The 22,513-nt window shown below is 38.8% G+C and overlaps 1 protein-coding gene across 3 annotated transcripts in view; it reads right to left on the reverse strand.

Annotated features, from left to right (window-relative positions):
* Window positions 1-22,513, reverse strand: part of RBMS1 (RNA binding motif single stranded interacting protein 1) — a 232,681-nt gene that overhangs the window by 95,764 nt on the left and 114,404 nt on the right. For all 3 annotated transcript variants that reach the window (XM_008059359.1, XM_008059358.1, XM_021713046.1), the window contains exon 2: window positions 9,162-9,337. In XM_008059359.1, coding sequence (XP_008057550.1) covers window positions 9,162-9,337 — 176 coding nt within the window. The remainder of the gene's footprint in view (window positions 1-9,161; window positions 9,338-22,513) is intronic.

Below are 22,513 nucleotides of genomic sequence, written 5' to 3' on the forward strand. Positions count from 1 at the left end.
CCAACTCAAAAAAAAAAAAAAAAAAAAAGTTTAAAAATATTTCCTTTTAATTAGTAACAGGCTATCAAATAAGTTGGATTTAATTTCAAACATTAAAATCATGTGTTTTACTGTACTTTGAAACAAATTAGAAATTTACTGAATGAATGAAAAAAGACTGGTTGATCAAGAATGGGTTTAGGAATGAGAGAAGGACTGCAGAAGATGGGGGGGAGTAGAATATCACATTTTGTTTTAATATCAACAGATTATTTTTCCTTTAAAATAAGCTGCAGATACACTAGCTATCTAGACCGTTTCATTTGATGTCAGTACCACAGTAACCTTAAGTTACCCTGTCTCAGCCAACTCTCACATATTTGTTCCACTGAAAATCAGCAAAATTACCAAATCTTGCATACCAATACTTCTTTTAAATAAAAAAAAAATTGGACACAATGGAAGATTTTTATATGCCATAGTAATTATTATGATGAGCCATAAACGGGGGGGGGGGGGGCGAGTAGCATGAGGCTGAAACTAGTCTTTGGCAAGTACAGATATACCTTGGAGACACTATAGATTCAGTTCCAAATCACCTCAATAAAGTAAATATTGTAATAAAATGAGTCACATAAATTGGTTTTCCATTGCATATAGAAGTTATGTTTACACTATCCTATAATCTATTACATGTATAATAATGTTATATCTTTAAAAATGTGCATACCCTAATAAAAAATACTTAATTAGCTGGGTACAGTGGTACACACCTGCAGTCCCAGCTACTCAGGAGGCTGGGGCAGGATGCAGGACACATTGCTTGAACCCAGGAGTTCAAGGTTGTAATGTGCTATGATCACACCTATGAATAGCATTTACACTCTAGCCTGGACAACACAGGGAGACTTCATCTCAAAAAAAAAAAAAAAAAAAAAAAAAGCCAATCATCTGAACTTCAGAAAGTTCAGAAGTAGTCATCTGTTGGGTGGTGGAGGATCTTGCCTTGATGTTGTTGCTGCTGACTGATCAGGATGGTGGTTGTTGAAGATTTAGAATGGCTGTGGTAATTGTATTTCTTAAAATAAGACAGCAATCAAGTTTGCTGTATCAATGGACTCTTCCTTCCATGTAAGATTTCTATGTAGCATGAGGATGCTATTTGACAGGATTTTACTTGCAGTAGAGTTTTCAAAAGTGGAGTCAATCCTCTAAAACCCTGCCACTGTTTTATCCACTAAGTTTATGTAATATTCCAAAACCTTTGTTGTCATTTCAATGTTCCAACATCTTTACTAGGAGTAGATTCCGTCTCAAGGAATCACTTTCTTTGCTCATCCTTAAGAAATAACTCTTTATCACTTCAAGTTTTATCATGAGATTACATCAGTTTAGTCATATCTTCAGTCTCCACTTCTAATTCTAGTTCTCTTGATATTTCTACCATATCTGCAGTGACTTCCTCCACTGAAGTCTTGAACCTCTCCAAGTCATTCATAAGGGCTGGATCAACTTCTTTCAAACTACTGTTAATGTTGACATTTGACTTCTCATAAATCATGAATGTGTCACAATTCAGTGGCATCTAGAATGGTGAATCCTTTCCAAAAGGTTTTCAATTCGCTTTCCCAGATCCATCGGAAGAATCACTATTGATGGCAGCTATAGCCTTATGGAATGTATTTCTTAAATAATAAGACTTGCAAGTCAAAATTATTCCTTAATCCATGGGCTACAGAAAGCATGTTGTGCTAGCAGCATGGAAATAACATTAATCTCCTTGTACATTTCCATCAGAGCTCTTGGGAGACCAGGTCCATTGTCAATGAGCATTAATCTTTTGAAGGAGGGCAAACCCCCTCAGGTCCCCTCCCGCTGTGGGAACTTTTCTGTCCTCTCAATAAATCCTGCTTTCTCAAAAAAAAAAAAAAAAAAAATCTTTTGAAAGATATCTTTTTTCCTGAGTAGTAGGTCTCAATAGTAAACTTAAAATATTCTGCAAACTATGCTGTAAACAGATGTGCTGTCATCCAGGCTTTGTTGCTGCATTTATAGAGGACAGGTAGAGTAGACTTTTTTTTTTTTTTTTGAGTTGGAGTCTCACTCTGTCACCCAGGCTGGAGTGCAGTGGCACGCTCATGGCCACCCCAGCATCGACCTGCTGGGCTCAGGTGATCCTTCTGCCTCGCCTTCCAAGTAGCCGGAACGACAGGCATGTGCTACCAGATCCAGCTACTTTTTTTACTTATTGTAGAGATGAGGTCTCGCCAAGTTGTCCAAGCTGTTCTCAAACCTGTGGGCTTGGGCAATCCCCTCACCCTGGCTTTCCAAAGTGCTGGGATTACAGGCTTGAGGCAATTTGCCCAGCCAATTTAGCATAATTCTTTCTTTTTTTTTTTCAAAGCAGGATTTATTAAGAGAACAGAAAAGCTCCCACAGTGGGAGGAGACCTGAGGGCGTTTGCCGATTTAGCATAATTCTTAAGGGCCCTAAAATTTTTGGAATGGTTTATGAGCATCAACTTCAACTTAAAGTAACCAACTACACTAGCCCTTAATCAAAAAGTCAGACTGTCCTTTGAAATTTTGAAGTCAGGCATTATCTTCTCTTCTCTAGCTATGAAGGTTCTAGCAGCATCTTCTTCTAATAGAAGGCTATTTTGTCTATACTGAAAAGCTACTGTTTAACATAGCCATCTTCATCATCTGAGCTAGATCTTCTGGATAACTTGCTATAGCTTATATAGCAGCACTTGCTGCATCACTTTGCACTTCTATGTTTTGAAGATGGTTTCTCTTCTTCAACCTTATGAACCAACTTCTGCTAGCTTCAGATTTTTCTTCTGCAGTTTCCTCACCTCTCTCACCATCACAGAATCAAAAAGAGTTAGTCTTGCTCTGAATGAATTAGGCTTTCGCCAAAGGGAATGCTGTGGCTGGTTTGATCTTTTTTCTAGACTACTCAAACTTTCTCCACATCAGCAATAAGGATGTTTTGCTTTCTTATCATTCTTGTACTCACTAGAGTAGAATGTTTAGTTCCCTTCAGGAACTATTCCTTTGCGTTCACAATTTGTCCTGTTTGGTGCAAGAGGCCTAGTTTTTGGCCTGTCTCAGCTTTCGACATGCCTTTCTCACCAAGCTTAATTCTGTTTTAAAAAGCTTTTAATATAAAGAGCCAGGCTTGGTGGCTCAGCCTGTAATCCTGTGCTTTGGGAGGCTGAGGTGAGTGGATTGCCTGAGCCCCTGGGTTAGAGACCCGCCTGGGCAACTTGGTGAGACCTCATCTCTACAATAAAAATTAAAAAATTAGCCGGGCATGGTTGCGCGCACCCGTAGTTCCAGCTACTTGGAAGGCTGAGGGGGAAGGATCGCTGGAGCCCATCAGGTTGAGGCTGCGGTGGCCGGGAGCGGCCACTGCATTCCAGCCTGGGCAACAGAGTGAGACTCAAACTCAAAAAAAAAAAACACCAAAAAAAACCCCATATATATATATATATATATGAAGATGTGTGATTTTTTTTTTCTTAACCAGTTTCATTTCAATACTGTTGTGACTCAGAGCATAGGGAGGCTCAAGGAGAGGGAAAGAGACAGGAAATGGGCAGGTAGAGTAAACAGAACATACATAACATTTCTCAATTTAGTTTGCCATCTTCTATGGGTGCAGCCAGTGGTGTCCCCAAAACAATTAAATTGTAAGATCATTTATCACAGGTCACCATAACAGATATAATAATGAAAAAATTTGAAATGTTGCAAGAATTACCAAAATGTGACAGACCTACAGTGAGTACATGCTGTTGGCAAAATGATGCCAGTAGAGTTGCTCAATGACAGGTTGCTAAAAACTTTAAATCTTTAAAACTTAAATACAATGAATTTTTTTAACAAAATAAATCTACAAAGTGCAATACTGATGCTTACCTGTATCAAAAAAAAGATCCTCAAGAAAGAGGAGGTTGGAGGTTATGTTAACATAAACTATTTCCCTGGCTTTACCAGCTTTCAAAACTAGAATCTGGTAGGATTTTTTCTCCTTTATTTTAAATGTAAAATTAATTATAATTCAAGATTATTCTAGTATGATGAGCAAAGGAACAGGGGATATTAATATTTGTTCAGGGACAAGTGTGTTCTAGGCTCTACACTAGTCTTTTACGAGGATTCTTTAATTTGATCCTGATCACAATCTTATGATAAAAACATTATTTGACCTATTTTATAGGACATTGGCTGAGAACTTGGTACTTGCCAAGTTCTGTGGTAGGTATCTCTGGGATACTAAAAATTAGCAACCCTGACTGCAATGCTTTTGTAGTCTTGGTGAGAAATCTGTGAAGATGATGTGCTGTTACAATTGTACACTGCCCTAGACATACTGCTAAATAATGTAACAAGCACTTGGAAAGAACTGTATGGAAATAAGATGCTAATTATGAGGTGGCAATATATACAAATAAGTACAAAGGAGAGCTATTAGTGTGGTCCAGCATAAAGGAGGTAGGATGACCTTGGACATGGCTGGGGAGAACTGAGGAGGAGAAATGGGGAGGCAACTGAGGTATGGCAATAGTAGGAGGAAACGGTTCTCACTTGGCACACTACAGGGAGGGAGGAAGGAATTGCTCAATTCTTCTGGCAACCAGAAGGAAGAAGGCCAAAGGAAAACCTACAGAACTTGGTGACTTAGGGGACACAGGGAAAAAAGTTGGTGACTATTCTGCAGAATAAATTTGGAAAAGTGACAGTTTTGCGAGGAAGGAGACTATGCTGAATTCAAGGTGCAAATAAAATATTCAAGTGGAAAAAGAATAGAAAATTGGCAAGTGTGAAGAATAACCCTCTGAGAAGAAGGGGCTATAAAGAGCCAGCCAAGAAAACAGAATCCAAAAGTTGAGGAGGAGAGGCAGGCAATAATGAAACAAAATGCTAAGAAAAATAAGGGATGTGGAAGATGCAAGAATAGTGTTAGCTGAAAACTTGAAGACAAAACACAAATGGTTCAGGTGACAAGAAAATGGAAACAATGTGAGCCCTCAACTCATCTGTCTAGAAAGTTTGGTGAAAATTTTGAATGAGAAATATCTTTAAAAAATAAAACAAAAAATTTTTTTGAAAAAGGAAAAAAAAAACAAATATCTTACTTATAAATATTTACGAGGGAGCCCCTGCCCCCAAAATAAAACCAGAATTATTTTTTGGAGGGCGGGTTTTTTGTAGTACAGGCTTCCCCTGTGGGTAAGTGTTCTAGGAACCCATTGGCATCATCATACCAGCTAGCATTGCTGTGAGAGGCTGCATTCAGCTTTAGTGAATTTTTTTTTTTTTTTTTTTGAGATTCTTTCAAAGCATTTGCCCACTTTGTGATGGGTGATTTACAAGCACACCTGCCTACCCTGTGCTGAGTGTTCAGCAGTTTTTGGCCAAAAATGGCATGACTCCCAGGCCCCACCTTCCCTATTCACCTGATCTCACCCTGAGCAACTCTCTTTTTTTGTTTGTTTCCCTAATGAAAAAAGTCCTTGAAGAGAAACATTTTGCCAATGTGAAAGAGGCAAACAAAAGAGGCAGAAAAACTAAACCAAACGCTAAGAAAAATAAGGGATGTTGGCCTTAAATACTAAAGGGATGTTGGCCTAAAACACTGAACCAAACGCTAAGAAAAATAAGGGATGTTGGTCCCTAAAAGGTATCAAAATTGACAAGTACAAAAACTGTTTGGAGCAGTAGGAAAAGCATCTTAACAGATGTATTGCATCAAATGGAGAGGACTTTGAAGGTGATTAAAGTGTAAACACGCAAGAATAAATACACACTTTTTTATAAATTCTAGAATTTGGGGGGTATTCCCTAGTATACAACAAATACCACACAAATAAGCAGAGTCAAAAGAATGTTTGCTTGGCTTTATTTTCAAGAAGAAAGAGAAATAAGAATGTCTAATAGTCAAGGAACAGTAGATTAATTCTGTCTGCTACCCTGATCATTCCATTTCCTAATTTGCTGGTTAACTATAGTAACATACTCCCTGGGAGACGATAACCTTTCAGAAATAGGAAGCATGAGTCAAGGTTGCCCATGCATCTTTCATAACTTGGAGATTAACTAGAGCTGGTTGGCTTCTTTCATTAAATGCACCTAGAAAATTTACCTACTTTCAATCTACACTACCTGACTTAGCATTGTCACCACCCTATCTGGTTCTTGATGAGGGTCTCCTTCAATTACCTAACCTGGGTCCTTCCAGTCTGACCCCCACCCCATATGCCCCCTTCCTTTTAACCACGATGAGCTATACTTTCCAGCGTCATGAGTCTCTGCTTAAGTTTGGGGAAGACTGGCTTTTCCCTGTCATCTCTCTTAATATCACAGCATCTGCTTTTCCACAGTCATTTACTCTTAACATTATATCATCTCCATGTTCTACTCCAAACATGGCTTTTTAAAAGTATTTTTTGTTTTCCTCTCCAGTGTTTCAAATCTTCATGTCATATCTGCCTTTAGACTTGATGCATTGTTTGTATGGAATTGTGCCACTACCATAAACATTCTTGGCTATCTTTTCCCATCTTTCTGGTCAATAACCTTCTGAAATATCCAAGTTCTCCGGAGAGCCAAATCATTTTTTCCCATTGTTGCCCCTACCTCAACTCAGTATCATCAGGTCAATTTGTAATTACAGTGCTAAATTTTTAGTTTGAAAATGTACACATTTTTTAGAGCCATGGATTTATACCTATCTTGTCTGAGAAGTTTCTGATATTCACTTTTCTAAAATCTCTAATTATGTCCACTGGGTTTTTTAAGTTCTAGGATGAGTCACTTTCCCATAAGGTTCTTGTCACTTCTGTGTCACCAACTACCTATTCTTTATTGGAAACAGTTAAGTCCAGAACAAGAATGCTCTTTTTTTCTTTCTCTACATTCTAAGTCACAAAGTTGTCAGCAAGTCAAATTTGGTATTTATTAGATTCTCTGTGTTAAATGGAATGAAGCTTCCAGCAGATTTTGGGTTAGACTCCTCTTTTTGTTATGCCTTGCCTCTGTGTGGCAAATATCAAGAAAATGACCATCAGAGTTAAGTATGAAACCTGGGATTTTGCAAGAGCCTTCTTTTGTAAATGACAGGAGAGAGTAAGGGCTGCAGACAATTATTGCTGCTGTTGATAAAGGCAAAGAGAGTAATGTTTACACATGTTAAGAAAATTCATGTACAGCAAAGAGACCACCAACCAAAAAATGGAATGAATATTCTAAGAAAAATAGTAAAAAGTCCTTCTGCTGCATCTGGAATATGATTTGATTCCATTAAAAAATTACTGGCTCAATTTTTCAAGTACCTATTTACTGTATGTAAAACCTGGCATTACTCTATTATCTTATGATTATTCAACTGTCTCCTTGACATCAAAACTCACCTTACAAAAGTCATCACTACCTGAGGAACAATTTCTTTTGACTTCTCCCCTTCTCTTATACCTCAAGAATTTGAGTTTGCTTCACTCTTTTGTTTTTTACAAAGTTGTATTTTTAGTTCCTTAGACTTTATGGCACTCTATCTACCTGTAATTATGCTATAAAAGCATAAGAAGATGCCAATGAAAGGCCAGCAGCAGACGAGATAGCAAAAGGCCTATTTGTGGTCATGAACAGCTGCAGTAGGGCAGGGCCTGCCTGGCAGGGTTCCCTCTGCCTCCGCCCAGAAATGAAGAACCCCATGAGCTTGGCTTGCTTTCACAGTAGTTCCTAGTGCAGGGCATTATTTCAACGCTCTGGAAGCCATGGGCTAGAGTGAAAGCCCAAGAGTGCTGATCAAAAAGGGTGACCAGAGAAGGACACAAGGAGAATGCTAGGAGTGATGGCCTTTTAGAAAGCTCTCCAGATTCTAAAGCCACCACCTACTGTCCCCCCGCTCTCAAAACAAAACAAAACAAAACAAAGCAAAGCAAAACCACCACCACCTCCTGATGGAAAGCCAGGTGTTACTTTTAGTTCCAGTTTGGAAATAATTGCCCAAGTTAGCTTTGGATTTTTTTTTCTTAAAAAAAAAAAAATAAGGAATATACCGACCGGGTGCAGTGACTCACACCTAAATTCCAATACTTTAGGAGGCAGAGGCAGGAGGACTGCTTGGGGCCATAAGTTCAAGACCAGCCTGGGCAACACAGAGATACCACTTCTATGAAAATAAATAATAGCTGGATGTGGTAGCCTGTGTCTGGGGTCCCAAGCGACTTGGGAGGCTGAGGCAGGAAGATCGTTTGAGCCCAGGAGTTCAAGGACGCAGTGAGCTATGATCACTCTAGCAAGGATGACAGAGCGAGATCTTGTCTTAAAAAATAAAAATAAACATAATAATAAGAAGTAATGAATCTGGATTTTAGCCAAGCCAAGAGACATGAGATACTATTAATCAGATGTTTTAAAAATCGAGGAATATGAGGCATTCCCTAGCAAAAGCCTTTTTCTACAGTTATGCAAAACTCCCTTTGTAAGGAACCATTATTGTCTTAGTATAAATAAAAAGTGCTGTTACATGTGTAGGCTTTTATAGCTCAATGCAATTTAATGCTTTTAGTCTTTATACAATGATCTTTGCACTATACAGTGCTTCTGGCACCTTGGTTTAAATTAGTGCTTTCTTACTTAGTGAGTTAATGTAATTGCAGCAAAGTAGCACATTTATATTCTATTCATCGACAACATTAGCATATAATGCAAATTTACTTTGTAACTTTATGCACATGCACATATTTCTTCTTAAGACTCAGAAAGGGAGGAGGTGAGTTCTCATTCTAAAAAGATGACAGTGAACAACTCAGACCACAAAACTACAGGTGCTAATGAGGAAGGACAAGTATTGTCCCAGTTGGAATTAAGAGCTTTACACACATTGAGAATGAGGTTAACTACCTTTCTGAGAAACAATGACCGCTACTGTTCCTCTTATAGGATTAACTGACCCCTAGAAGTGCGTTCACCAAAAATGAGCACTCCTGAAAAAAAACCTACAATAAGTTTTTTAAAAACTCATTTCTTATTTCTCATATGCCAGCAAAGTCAAATTCTTTGGAGAAAAATGCCCTAATTAATTTTGTTCTGTTACCATAATATAATACACAGCACTCTATAATATAATCAAGGAAATATTTAGCAGCTAAAACAAGAATGACTACTTACGGTTGACAGAGCTTCACTAGGTCCTGGTCGGTGGTGTTGGGAGGCAGTCCTCGGATGTAGAGGTTCGTCTTGCTTAGCTGATCCCATCCTGAGTTGCTACTGCTACTACTGTTGTTATTACTGCTGGTGGTACTGGGACTGGGAGGTGCCATGGGGTGGGCTGGGACCAGAGACTGCTGAAAAACAAAGATCAGGAGAATTAGAATGCTAGAAGTAAGGGATTGAGTACTATTCAGAGGCTATGTAATCTCCATAATAAAATGAAGTTACTAAGATTTAAATACAGATTATCTCAAGCTACTTTGATGTATAAATTTTAATTTATACTTTTAAAAAGATCTGTTCATTCTACTTTTAAAAAGTCCTCCTTCAACAGGAAATTGATAATAGGATTTTACTCAGTAGAAAGTTCCTATGTGTAACTTAGATGTGACTAAATTTATGTAAGATTAATTTATTCATGCATTTTGAGGAACACGTCTACTGAAACTCAAAATTAACTTGCATGAAGTTAGATGATGATATCATCTTAATATACAGCAATTTAGAAATCACTAGACTTCTGAAAAGATTTTCAAATTTTGAAGAACATTTGATTGAAAGTTGCTGATAATTTTATTAAGATGGCTCTTCAAAAAAAGAGATTACTCTTCAAGTGCACGAATGTCAGAGTTTACTCCAAATCATCAAATAAGGACGAATTCACCTAGTTCTAAGACAGACACACAACTTCACCAAGACATCTGGATGAGATTCTCAGGCATGCTGCCTTTTGTGCTGGCTAACCTGGTGAAATTTAACCCCTGTGAGAATGGTGTGGAAGTTGGAAGCCTTCCCGGGCTCGCAGCACCCACCACAACTCTCATAAAGCCTGTAACCAAGGGCTCAGTGTGGTTTTACAGTGAGCAGCCACCTGGGAAGAATGTCTGAAATTGTACTCACACCAGATAATTCTCTGTGAGCCAATCGAAAGAAACCACAGCCCTCTGACCCTATGCCACACACATGACTTTTGAGGAAGTCAAATGGCTTAGAGGGAAGTGAACACAACCCCAAGTGGACTGCAGAAAATGCACAGCAATTTCACACCGGAACAGGTACTTTTTTTCCCCACCTCCCATTCTCTAAAAAATATACTGTACTAACTCAAGGGCATCACTTATATGAACAGTTTCAACACATAAAATCAAATAGTCACTATTTTATTTCTTTTTATTTTAAATCTTATTTTAAATCTTAAGGTTTGACTTTTTTACTAGCACACACAAGAAAATTAGGTATATAACCTATAGAAGGCAAATTAAATTCCAATGGAAAGTTTTAAAATCAGACACCTTGCAAAAAACATACCCTCATTTACCTCATCAGCAACCTCAGCTACCCACTAGAGATTCCTGGTTTTGTACCCAGTTTCTGCCATCATCATCCTAATTTGACAATATCCCAACATACAGGGGCTCTCATTAATTTAGACATATAATCATTTCTTCTGGTCCTGTATCTTTTAAATTCTTCTTCCCACTGCCCAGGGTCCTTGCTGAGATACCATCTGAGTCCCAACACTACCTGATCTAGAGATTCTCTCTTAGCAGAACAGCAAAAAGGATCAATAACAGTCAACGTAGACATGCTACTCACTGAAGACTGAACTTGAATTGGAAACATCAGTACTGATGAACCCCAAAATAAAACCACCTGAGATCACATCCTATCAAATCTGTTTGATTTATACCCTTAATAAGCAGTTTAATTAATGCATATCCTTTTCCTACACTGCTGGTTTTACTCTAAGGGTTAACAACGCTGCTTTCTAGACATAAAACTAAGATGAAGCCTTGTCCCTTGTTCTGTCACAGGTGGCACCTCGACCCCCCACCATGCCCCACAAAGGCCTGTGTTCAGAAACCATCCCTGACACAAGCCACACTGTTATTCACCATAGGACCTAGTATGTTTAGCGTAGCTGTTGGGTGATGAAACATGGTCATCTGGGATGAGACTTGGAAGAGTCAGCAAGAAGCTGTGTATCGGGCCCATCCCCACCTCTCAGTGGGATGACATCAAGATGAAGCAAATGAACCATCACACACTTTAAAGACTGCATTCCAAGTCTGCATTCATTCTAACCTCTGCTTTTGTCTAGGGTGGAAAGGGAGTACCGGGCATGAACTTGTATGATTAAAAGAGACATCTGGGGGTATGATGTATTTGGAGATGATTTAGACATGAAAGTAGTAGGTTTTAATTTATGTATTTATTCTTGGCCGAAGAAGCAGAACCGTGATTTACATTTCTGAATGTACATAGCTGGTTTAATGTATGTTTGACAGGCATTCATATTTATTACAGGGGTATTTCCCACTGTGGGATGTTGGTAGGGAGCACACAAAGCCTGTGGCTCCTGCTTTCCCTCTATCTAGCCTATGAGGAAACAAAATCTCCCAGCATCTGACTCCAGGTAGGAGAAAAGGGTTCTTGAATGTACTCAAGGAGGACTACAAGCCTCTGAGGAGTTCCTTACAGAAAATTCAAATTTTATCCGAAAACCAACTCATTCTCAGAACTAGCTGAAGACAGAAAAAGATAACTGGGAGAGAGAAGCATTGCATTATTCTAGGTTGTCAATTTTTTATTTTCTGGTACAGAACATTTAAGACCAAAGACTAAGTTTTTAGAACTCGCCAAAGCTAAAAATGTAAGTTCTGATTAAAAAAAGAAACACAAAAAACTGACACATGCTCAAAGTAAAGCTGTTTACTTCTAAATATTCAGAATAGGCTAATAGTAATTTTAATAGTAGACACTGTACATACATTACTTAATCCAGTAACACTGGTAGGCACGTTATTGCCGATCCATTTTGTAGATTAGAAAACTGAATCTACGAGAGGTTAAGTAATGTGCCAAGGTCACACATTTAGGGGGTTGAAGGGCTGCAATCTGAACCTAGGTCTGTTAGACAACAAAGTCAGAACCTTCCAACAGTACTCCAAATGGCATCCCCAAAACTTTCTGTATCCTGAATGCTCTATTTGTATTCTTTCATTTTCTGTATCCACCCTTCTTGCTGACCAGTTAACAAATTCAAGCTTCTCTGAAATGTGATACTTAATACCACTGGCAACTATGTTTTTTGAGAAAGTACAAGGCGCCTTTAAGTTAATTTAATGAGCACACAGTTAGATAGTACTTTTTAAAAAGTTATCTCTTAAAAGTAAAATTAGTTTTTGAAATTCTACTTTATAACTTCTACATTATAAATCTTTTAATTAAAGAATGAATTCTACAAACAACTTTGGAAAGCTACAGCATATTACAGCACATTACAGCTAAACATCACAGTCAGCATTTTAGGAAGGCATGACTTGAAATGGTGAGGAATTAAACCCTCACTCCTAGATTGAAATGTAAATATTGACAAATCTTTAACAATAACTTCAGAACTCTGATAAATTTAAAGCAATTATACTTTGTAGTTAGATTATGTGCCTTGGCAGCACAAACAATAAACTCTAAAAAAAAAAAAAGCTTATGGTCGAGTGCAGAGACTCAATCCTGTAATCCCAGCACTTTGGGAGGCTGAGGAGAGAGGATTGCTTGAGTCCACAGGTTCAAGACCAGCCTTGGTAACTTGGCAAGACCCCGTCTCTAAATCAAAAAATTACTCAGGAGTGGTAGTGCACGCCTGTTGTTCCAGCTACTTAGAAGGCTGAGGCAGAAGGATCACTCACCTGAGCCCAGCAAGTCGAGGCTGCGGTGGTAGCCATGAGCGTGCCACTGCACTACAGCCTGGGTGATAGAGTGTGACTCCAACTAAAAAAAAAAAAAGCTTACAAAGGGACAATATTTTACTAAGTTCCATTTTCATCACTGGTTATCCTTTTACTTTTTGCTTCTTAAAACCCCTGAGCTGCCTGGGCACTTGAAAAGACCCTCTACGGAGGCTAGATAAGCACAGCAAAGTGCCTACCCATCCAAAAAGAGCCTAGTAGTCTATGTCAGCCTAATTTTGTTGCACCAGGTTAGGTAAACAAACTACTTTCTTGTGTCTACAAGCACAGGGGAAACAGATTAATTTAGTTCTCTTGGTAATATTTCTCTGAGCTTAATGTATATGCCAGAATTGACAGCAGACAAAGTCAGTGATGAATAAATGGGGTGGTTGTATTAGCAGACCCCTTGCCCTCCCTGCAATAGTGGAGAAGTGTTCAGCAGCACTAAGGGAGGACTTCCTGTGTGGGCAGCACTGAGGGAGGACTTCCTCTATGGATAGCAATCAGGGAGCACTTCCTGTGTGGACAACACTGATGTCTCCATCCTGCCAGGAAGTCCCACTGGGCCTCTTATACCAAAAGACAAGAACAACAAAAGGCACAGAGCAACTATGCACAGGGTAATATTCTACTGCCCTCTCCATCACATCATTCCCCAGCCCATATTACACGAAGTAGTCTCTTTTCTATATAAATGCAAATCTAAAGGTCATTTATGAAATTAACCTCAGGTAAACTAAAATATATTTGCAATCATGTACACTGTTGTAGATTTCTGTTCAACAAAGAAAACTTTAAAATGAAGGTTTGTCATTTTAAATTCTATTGTCTCATTTCCTTCCTATTACTAAAAGGCTAAAGAACAGTGCTCTGAGCAATCTTATATCTGAAGCTGAACTCCTCTTTCCACTCCCACCACACTTAGCCACTTCCCTACTAATTCTCGTACATGTTGAAGAAAGGAAAGGAAACCTAGGACCTGCCCTTTAATTTCCCGCAAGTCTTCTTTAAAACCATCATCCTTATAGTTTAAGAAGATTATTATCCCCACCCTTCCTCTATATATACACACACACCACCACTACCATGCCCCCCCAAACAGCAGGGAGGTTTAACAACTATTTCTTTTATCCAGAAGTAAACTAATCACTACAATTGTTCCTGAGAGCAGAGAGAGATTATAGAACAATATCATTTTCACAGGGAAACAGGTATAGTAACAAGCCTGACACAAACTGAGTACTATGGAAAGACACTAATTTCCATATACTGGTTCCTCTCCATATGCTTTCAAGATATAAAAGAAATTTAACAGTTTAAAGGAATAATCCAACAAAAATGAGGGGACACACAAATGGACCAGTAGTACCATAGAATACTTTGTTTCCATTTAGCCATGTGAGTCCGCTGGGAATGGTGGCTGGGAAGAGAAGTTCTGGCAGAGAACTGGAAAAACAAAACTAAAAAGTGGGAGGTGGACTGAAGAGAGATAAGAAATTGGCCAGAAAGTGCTGCTCTTATGGGTAGGGCAGGGAAGGAATGTCTGAGGCTAGGATGCTCAAGATCTGTACCTTGGGTATGAGGAATAACAGTGCCCCTTTACACACCCAGTGTCTCACTTATGTATACTATGGAGGGAGGGAAATATCAATTAATTCCATTGGATACAAGGATCTCAAAGTTTAAAATCACATAGTTAATTAGTTAATGAAACAGGTTCTTATATGTACACTGTTCCTTGTTTGAAAACAAACAAGACGGTGAAACTGAGCAACAGATTATTACATTTTTTTGTTGTTGTTGGCTTAAGCTTGTCAAAGAAGAGGGGACCATGTTATATTAGCTATTCAAGCAAAACCTAAACATAAAAATTCCCAAAAGGTCTCATATTTAATTCTCCAAGATATCCATCAAAGCTGATCCTTGCATGTAAAACTGCAAGCTCCACATAGAAATCTCTTCACCTAAGTTCATGAATAAAGCATCATTTTCTTAGACTTCAGATAAGAGAAATAAAGATTTGTTGAATACAGCATAGCTGATAGAACAGATGGAGATTTTCCTTCTAGATCCACCAAGAAACTAGATTACTTATCATTCAAATAGCTTTTAAGAGTCAGTTTGGTGCTCCTGCATGCAAATTAGCCCAATTGTTTTGTTCCTTCCAAAGGTTCTTCCAAGAACACTAGTGACTGGCCAAGTTGCCCACTGAGAATTCTAGGCCAGGAAACACATGAGGGTTCTTGTGCAATTTGTTCCTTCCAGTTTTTATAACAGCATTTAGAGGGGTGCATGAAAGAGTTAAAGACCATCAATTGAAGATAACAGACTGAAGACATTAAATAAGTTATTCACCAGAAAACTATAGGGCCAAAAAGGAAAGAGAGGGGCCTAGGGCAATGGTTTCAAAACTTCCTTGTCAGAGAACACATTCATTAGGAAGGAAAAGCTTTTAACTGTGGGTTCTTAGCCTTAACTACCTTTAATTGCATCAAACAGAATGGTGTAGTATGGCACAGTTTCTAAAAATAGTAAGAGTTCAACCAAGAGGAAGGTCAGGGAGGAGGGAAGATGAAAGGGTGGGGAACAAAAAGGTTGAGGAAGGCTCCACAGAGGGCGTGGACCGCTGCATGAGCTGAATATTAATGAGAAAGTTATTCTGAACAAAAGGAATGGCAAATCTGCAAGGTAGGTGGGTAGGGAGAGGAAGGGAACAACCAATAAAGATACAGACAGAAAGGATCATTCTTCATGAAAACCAGAGCATTGCCCAACCCGGTTGGTTCAGAGGAAGCTCTCAAGAGTCGACATTGGGGGCGGGGGTGGTACTGGAAAGGTAACAGGAGAACCTAGAAAGCAAGGTGGAGTATGGATGTGATGTCACCGGTTACTGCAGAATCTCACAAGGAGAAAAGAGAATTGAAAGACAATAAATGAAGAGGATGGCTCATAGGGAACATAAAACTAGGAAAACACTCACCCTTCTCTTTAAGAAAATAACATATATAATAAAAAAAAAGTGAATGTAAAACACAGAATATCCAGATTCAAGTTCTGCGTTGCCAGGAACTGGAATGAATGTCATCCCTGGAGAACTCAGCTCCTCATGTGTGAAACGAGTAGGTTAGACGGGATGATTTCTAAGCTCCCTTACAGTTCAGAAATTCCACAGCTGGATAGTGCCATCTCCAGCTAAGGCACATCAAGATGGGAAGCCTGCCGGGTCCTTGCATACTCTCCCCAGTCTGCCCAACAGCCAGAGAAATAGAGCAAGAGGTTAAACTGGCAAACCCGAAGAAGGACAATTTCTGTGACACTGAGCAGCTTAAGACCAGCAGACATCACACCCCAGCACTGCTTTCTCACCACCCCTTCGGTCAGCATGGATTCACTACTTAGTCACAGCTGATTCGAAGAACATATTCTAAATACATAAGCTATACTAAAATTAACTAAACAACCAAAGCCTACAGGGACAAACTTAAAACAGAAAAAAATAACAATACTCAGAGGTTCCAAAACCAGTGTATCTTTAAGGTAAAAATAGTATTACCGCTGAAAATAACTTTAATAACTCAGAGCTACTGAGACTTGATGTTAGTTAGTCTGGCATCTTTGTGTTTCAACGTGTAATAATTATAAAAAGTTACATTTTACATCCTATTCACTCTCCTATATATAAAAGAACTCTGCAATCGCTCCAAAACACCATCAAGAGAAAATTCAAAACAATAAGTAAATTACATCCCAAACAAACAGCAATTAGAACATGGTAAACATAAAATCCCAACCAACTTCAGGAGCAAAAGTAATACTTCTGGATTCTGAATGCAGGTGTGCAGTGTTTTCCTTCTCCTTCCATTTCCTAATCCATGCTAGCTTTCTTCCTCAACACAGCCCCGTGAAGGGGACAACAACAAACTCTTTCTTTACTTTTTACTCAAAATAAATTAGAAAAAAACAAAACTTCCTAGAGGAAGTGAAACATTACTTTTATCATGACAGTTCAGAATACCTCTGCAATGCATTTCCTGCCTCACCCCAGTAGAGTCAGGATTCCAGGCTGACAACTTCCTCCCAGCTGGTTTTTTAAGTCTATCTACAGTACAGTTTGTATCTCTTTAGTATTTCTTGTAAATACTAAATTCTTGCTGAGATTGTAAAGTCCTCAGGATGAAAATTACACATTTTAAAACATACTTTCTCCACATTAAACCATACTTATTGAAAGTAAAGTGATTAACTAAACATTAAGTTAGAAAAATTATATGAGTAAGCCTCCAAAATATTTATTTTCTTCCTTCCTCTCTTTCTTTTAGGTGCATTTTAGGAATATGCTAACAACCTTGCAGTATTAAGGGTTTCACAAGTTAGCCCCTAGAGAAAAAAGCATAGTAATAATTTTTAAAAACATAAAATCATATCAGACAGTGTTGCAGTCTGTATATAAAGTAAATATCAGAGAAATTTTTTTGATTTAATGCATATCAAAAATTAATGTCTACATGTGTTTCTTTCTCATGGTATAATCCATCAGTTTACACCTGATACAATATGAATAATTAGAAACAGCCATTAGAACAGTTCTTTTATTATGTATCAGTCTGTATATTTCTACATTCATGTCTGTGTGTGAGTAAAGAGAGGTCATCTCTGAGCTATACTGCTTGAGACGGTGGCTTTTTTTTTTTAACATTTTGCCTGAGATCGACCACAGAAATTACCTTTTTGCCTGACATTCCCACTCTGTATACACATATATACAAACAAAAGTTTTGTGAAATAGTATCTTCCCTAATTATATGCAATGTACCCTAACGTTATCTTTTCTAGTCTATTTTGTTAAAAGAGAAATGCTGGTAATGACTTATTAAATTGAGACCCCACAAATATTGCTACCTGCAGGTTAAAAAAACGTGGTCTGCAGCATTTCTCAAACTGATGTGCATATGAACCACCTGGACTATTAAAATACAGATTATGACTCGGTCATCTGATGTGGGGCCAAGTTTCTACATTTCTTTTTTTTTTTTTTTTTTTTTTGAGTTGGAGTTTCACTCGGTTGCCCAACTGGAGTGCAGTGGCCGCTCCCGGCCACCGCAGCCTCGTCAGCTGGGCTCCGGCCATCCTTCCGCCTCAGCCTTCTGAGTAGCTGGAATTACAGGCATGCACTACCACGCCCAGCTGATTTCTTGATTTATTGTAGAGATGAGGTCTCGCTGCCCAGGCGGGTCTCGAACCCGTGGGCTCAGGCAATCCACTCACCTCAGCCTCCCAAAGGCGCGGGATTACAGGCTGAGTCACTGAGCCCGGCTAAGTTTCTGCATTTCTAACAGGTTTCCAGGTTTTGCCCAGGCACAAGGCAGAACTGAAGGCAGGACTCTTGGTTTGTGAAGATTAATTTAGGAAGGCCCCCTTCCAGCTTTAAGAAGGAGCAAGTTGGTCGGACACTCAAGCCTGTCATTCCAGCATTTTGGGAGGTGGAGGCAAGAGGACTGCCTGAGCTCAGGGGTTTGAGAACAGCCTGGGCAACTTCACGAGATGGCATCTCTATAAGAAATCAAAAACTTAGCCAGGCTTGGTGGCACATGCCTGTGGTTCCAGCTATTTAGGAGGCTGAGGTGGAAGGATCACCTGAGCCCAGATGGTCGAGGCTGCAGTGGGTGTGAGCGTGCCACTGCACTCCAGCTTGGGCGACAGAGTGAGACTCAGACTCAAAAAATAAAAATAAAAATAATTTTAAAAGGGGCAAGCTGCATCTACTCACAAAATGAGATAAAAATCTTTGTTCCACTAATTTTCAACTCTGCTCTGAAAGACAAAATGTCAGCACTGGGAGGGACATGTTTCAGTAATTCTCCACTGGAAATACGACAAAAATCACGGGAGTTGGCAGGATGGGGAACAGAGGTGGGGACAGTATTTTTATTTTTATCAAAGAGAGTTTGGCTTTGAAGATGCTGAAAAACACTAATCTAATCCAATCTTTCATTTTTCAGGAAACCTGAGGCCTGGGGAAGTCACACCAAATACTCAAGGACACATAGCTAATCTGAGGCAGAACTGGGTCTCCAGTCCCACCACTGCTATCAGAAAGTACCAGTCCTGGTTTGCTGCCAGGGTTGCAGCAAGATACAGACCAAGTATTCTCAATGATTTTTTTTTTAAGTGAGCAAAATTGATATGCTAGTCCTGCTAAGATACATCAAAGAAAAAGTACTTTGTACATCCTCTTTCACACTTCAGATTTTATCCAGTGTCAACTTCTCATGACTTACTCGAATGTACATGTCTATGCTAGACATCCAGTTTCTTGCTTTAAAAAAAAAAGAGAAAATTCCCAACACCTGTTAAAATTTATAATTTAAAATTCCTAAAATATGTTGGTGAATGCCATCCATTTTTGTATTTACATTAAGAATTTGTGAATAGTGCACATGATTATTTAAATCATCTACCAGAAGATGCAGAAGTCAAACAGGTTAATTTAAGCACTTTCATGCTTTTCTATCAGAGGACTACATTCAGGGCCAACTAGCAATTTAATAGGATAGATTAAGAACCCTTAAAGAATCACTGGAATTGCCCACCCACAGTCTAGTCTCCCTATGTATGGGGGTGGAGGGGAGGGCACACAAAAAATTATTTTTTGGAGGGCGGGCCCCTTGTAAGGTTAGGTAAGTGTTCTAGGAACCCATCGGCATCAGTGTACCAGCTAATGTTGTTGTGAGAGGCTGTGTTCGGCAGCAGTGAATTTTTTTCTTTGGAGATTCTTTCAGTGCATTTGCCCATTTCATGATGGGTGATTTACGAGTGCGCCTGCCCACACTGTGGTGTGTGTTCAGCAGTTTTTGACCAAAAACAGCATGACTTCTATGCCCCACCATCCCTATTCAACCAACCTCCACCTGAGTGACTTTTTTTTTTCCCCTGGATGAAAAAGTCCACAAAGGGAAACATTTTGCTGATGTGGAAGGGGTGAAACAAAAAATGGCAGAAGCACTAAAAGCATCAAAACTGATTAAGTTCAAAAACTGTTTTGAGCAGTGGAAAAAGTGTCTCTTGATAGGTGTATTGTATCAGACGGAGAGTACTATAAAGGTGACTGAAGTTTAAACACGTAAGAATAAATACACACTTTTTAATAAACAAATTCAGGGGGGTTTTGGGTTCCCCTTTATATACCATAAATTCATACACTTAAAGTAAGTGACTCTGCCCTCTCAGTTTCCTTAAAAGTAAAACGGAGAGGTTTGTAAGGGTTTTTCTTTCATGTTCTCACTCCAGTGTCTGTTTTCATCCTAAAACTTCACAATGCATATACTTAAATTCCCTAAGACAAACTGGTTTTCTTCTGAAGTCCAAAAATTAATGTGAGCCCTACTGCCAACAGCTCACCAGTATATTCTGAAGGATTGTTTCTAGTCTAACCTAAGCATTATCCCATCTTTACAGGGACAAGCTTTCTTATGTGTCAGATTTCTATTTAATGATAACTGCATATTTGGATTGGACATCTACTGCTAACAATAGCCCTGAGATTTGCCTCTCTTTTATGAGTAAGCCCATGCACTATTGTCTAATCACTTTACTAGTGATGGTATCAACCTTGGAAGACGTAGGTGCCTTGGAAGTTAACCAAACCAAATGTTGGCAAGGCTCATTCCTCCCTTCTGAAGCAGATAAATTGAAGTAGAACTTCACTTTGTGGAAAGCAGACTCTGAAAAATGCTTCCAGTGTTTACATAAACTAATACAACTTTTTTCTTTCAATTTTAAAATCATTTCATAATACTCTGTTAAGGGTAGGGAGTTATTGCTTAACAAGAAAAAAAAGCGAAAATATTAATCTCTCCCAATACTTTTTTTACTTTCTGTTGCTAAAGTTAATCACAAAGCATAATTTCATTTTCTTTACCAAAATGAGTTAATGAGCACATTATAGTTACTGAAAATGTCAAAGACAGCTTCTTTTCCAAGGAACCTTGGATAGCATAAAGTTCTGGCTCTCTAAAACAGAGATCCAGAACCTCTGTGTGTCTGGAAGTTCGGGTATAGGGATCAGTGGGCAACATGGGACTTAGTTCCTATACTTTAGTTGTCCTATCCTTTTCTTTCATTATATTTAGTTTCATTATATATTTTTTACCTTTACTGTAAATAATCATTCATTGCTACCTCAGATTAACCTAACATTATTGATGTGTACCCAAAATGGACTTCACAAATCTCAGTCCTTGCAAGTGCACAAAACAAGAAAATGATATCATATCTCCCATTCACCACACACACACACACACACATACACGTTATGAAGAAAATCATACCTAAGTGGAAATTGACTTTGGAGCCTAACACTCCATGACCAGTAAAGTGACTAGCTCTCTGCCCCACCCCTACCTAACCCAAAGTGGCTGGTGAGTATTCCAGAGCAGGAAAAGGAAAAACAGGTCAGCGTCCTAACACTGTGGTGGAATACTATGGTGGACCCCTGCCTGGAGGACAGAGCAGACAGGAACAGCGGTCTAGGTGTGGCCTGCAGCTACACCATGACCTCAGAGTGAAGCAAACAGAAAAAGCAGTAGAACTGAAACTTTAGAGCACCACGATATCAAATCATTTCGCTAAAAATGAACAATGCAGGAAGAAAACACAAACAGTTTTAAAATTCCTATTTCTTTGTAAAGACAATGTTACAAATTCCTAAAATTCAAGTCTTTGGATACTTCCTTTACATTTTTGACTATAGTTAATCTCAAAACAATACTCTTGTCCAGTTTAAAAATCAGAATATAGAGCAAACAGAATGAATTAAGAGGCAGATTTTTTTTGTTTGTTTTTTAAAAATCAGAACCAGACACGATAACCTCTAGGACGGAAAAGAACTTAGGAAGGAACAGGCAAACTTCCTTTTCTCCACTGTGCCAGGACACTGGGAAGTTCACTCAGGCCCTCATGGTGGAAGACACCAGCAGCCAGGCTGCTTTTCCCTGCAACCCATGGTTGCTCCCCGTTACGAAAGAATTATTCATATTAAAACATCTCCCTACTTTTAGAAGAACTTACATCACAAAGCCAATTAAAAGAGAATACCAATCTAAAGGACTGTTTAATCCTACCTGGATATGGTTTCTAAAAGTAATGTGTAAATATAAGAGCCAGAATTTATCCATAAAATCCTGGGGGTTATCACACTCTGCTCTCCCCAGAAGTACACGTAGAAACTTTGTCTGCATTATAGACTCGAGCTTCATCTCCATCCTTTCTAACTGCAAAAGCCAATCTTCCCTACAGTAATAGTTGATATGCAAATTATGGCTAGCAGTTATCCCAAAAATAGATAAAACACCGATTTTTTTCCTTTAATAGGGGAATAGGTTTAGCTCTTTGCTTATCCATTTTAGTTGGGTCTATAATATTTTATCTTTTTGTTACTAACAAAGTAGCCTATGCAGTCTTTGAAAATAGCTAAACAAACAAATAACAGCCAGGATCGGTGGCTCAGCCTGTAATCCCGCACCTTGGGAGGCTGAGATGAGTGGATTGCCTGAACCCGCGGGTTCGAGACCCACCTGGGCA

The sequence above is a fragment of the Carlito syrichta genome, unplaced genomic scaffold (assembly GCF_000164805.1).
Source record: "Carlito syrichta isolate Samal-C Ts95f unplaced genomic scaffold, Tarsius_syrichta-2.0.1 Scaffold304002, whole genome shotgun sequence".
In the NCBI taxonomy this organism is placed as follows: Eukaryota; Metazoa; Chordata; class Mammalia; order Primates; family Tarsiidae; genus Carlito; species Carlito syrichta.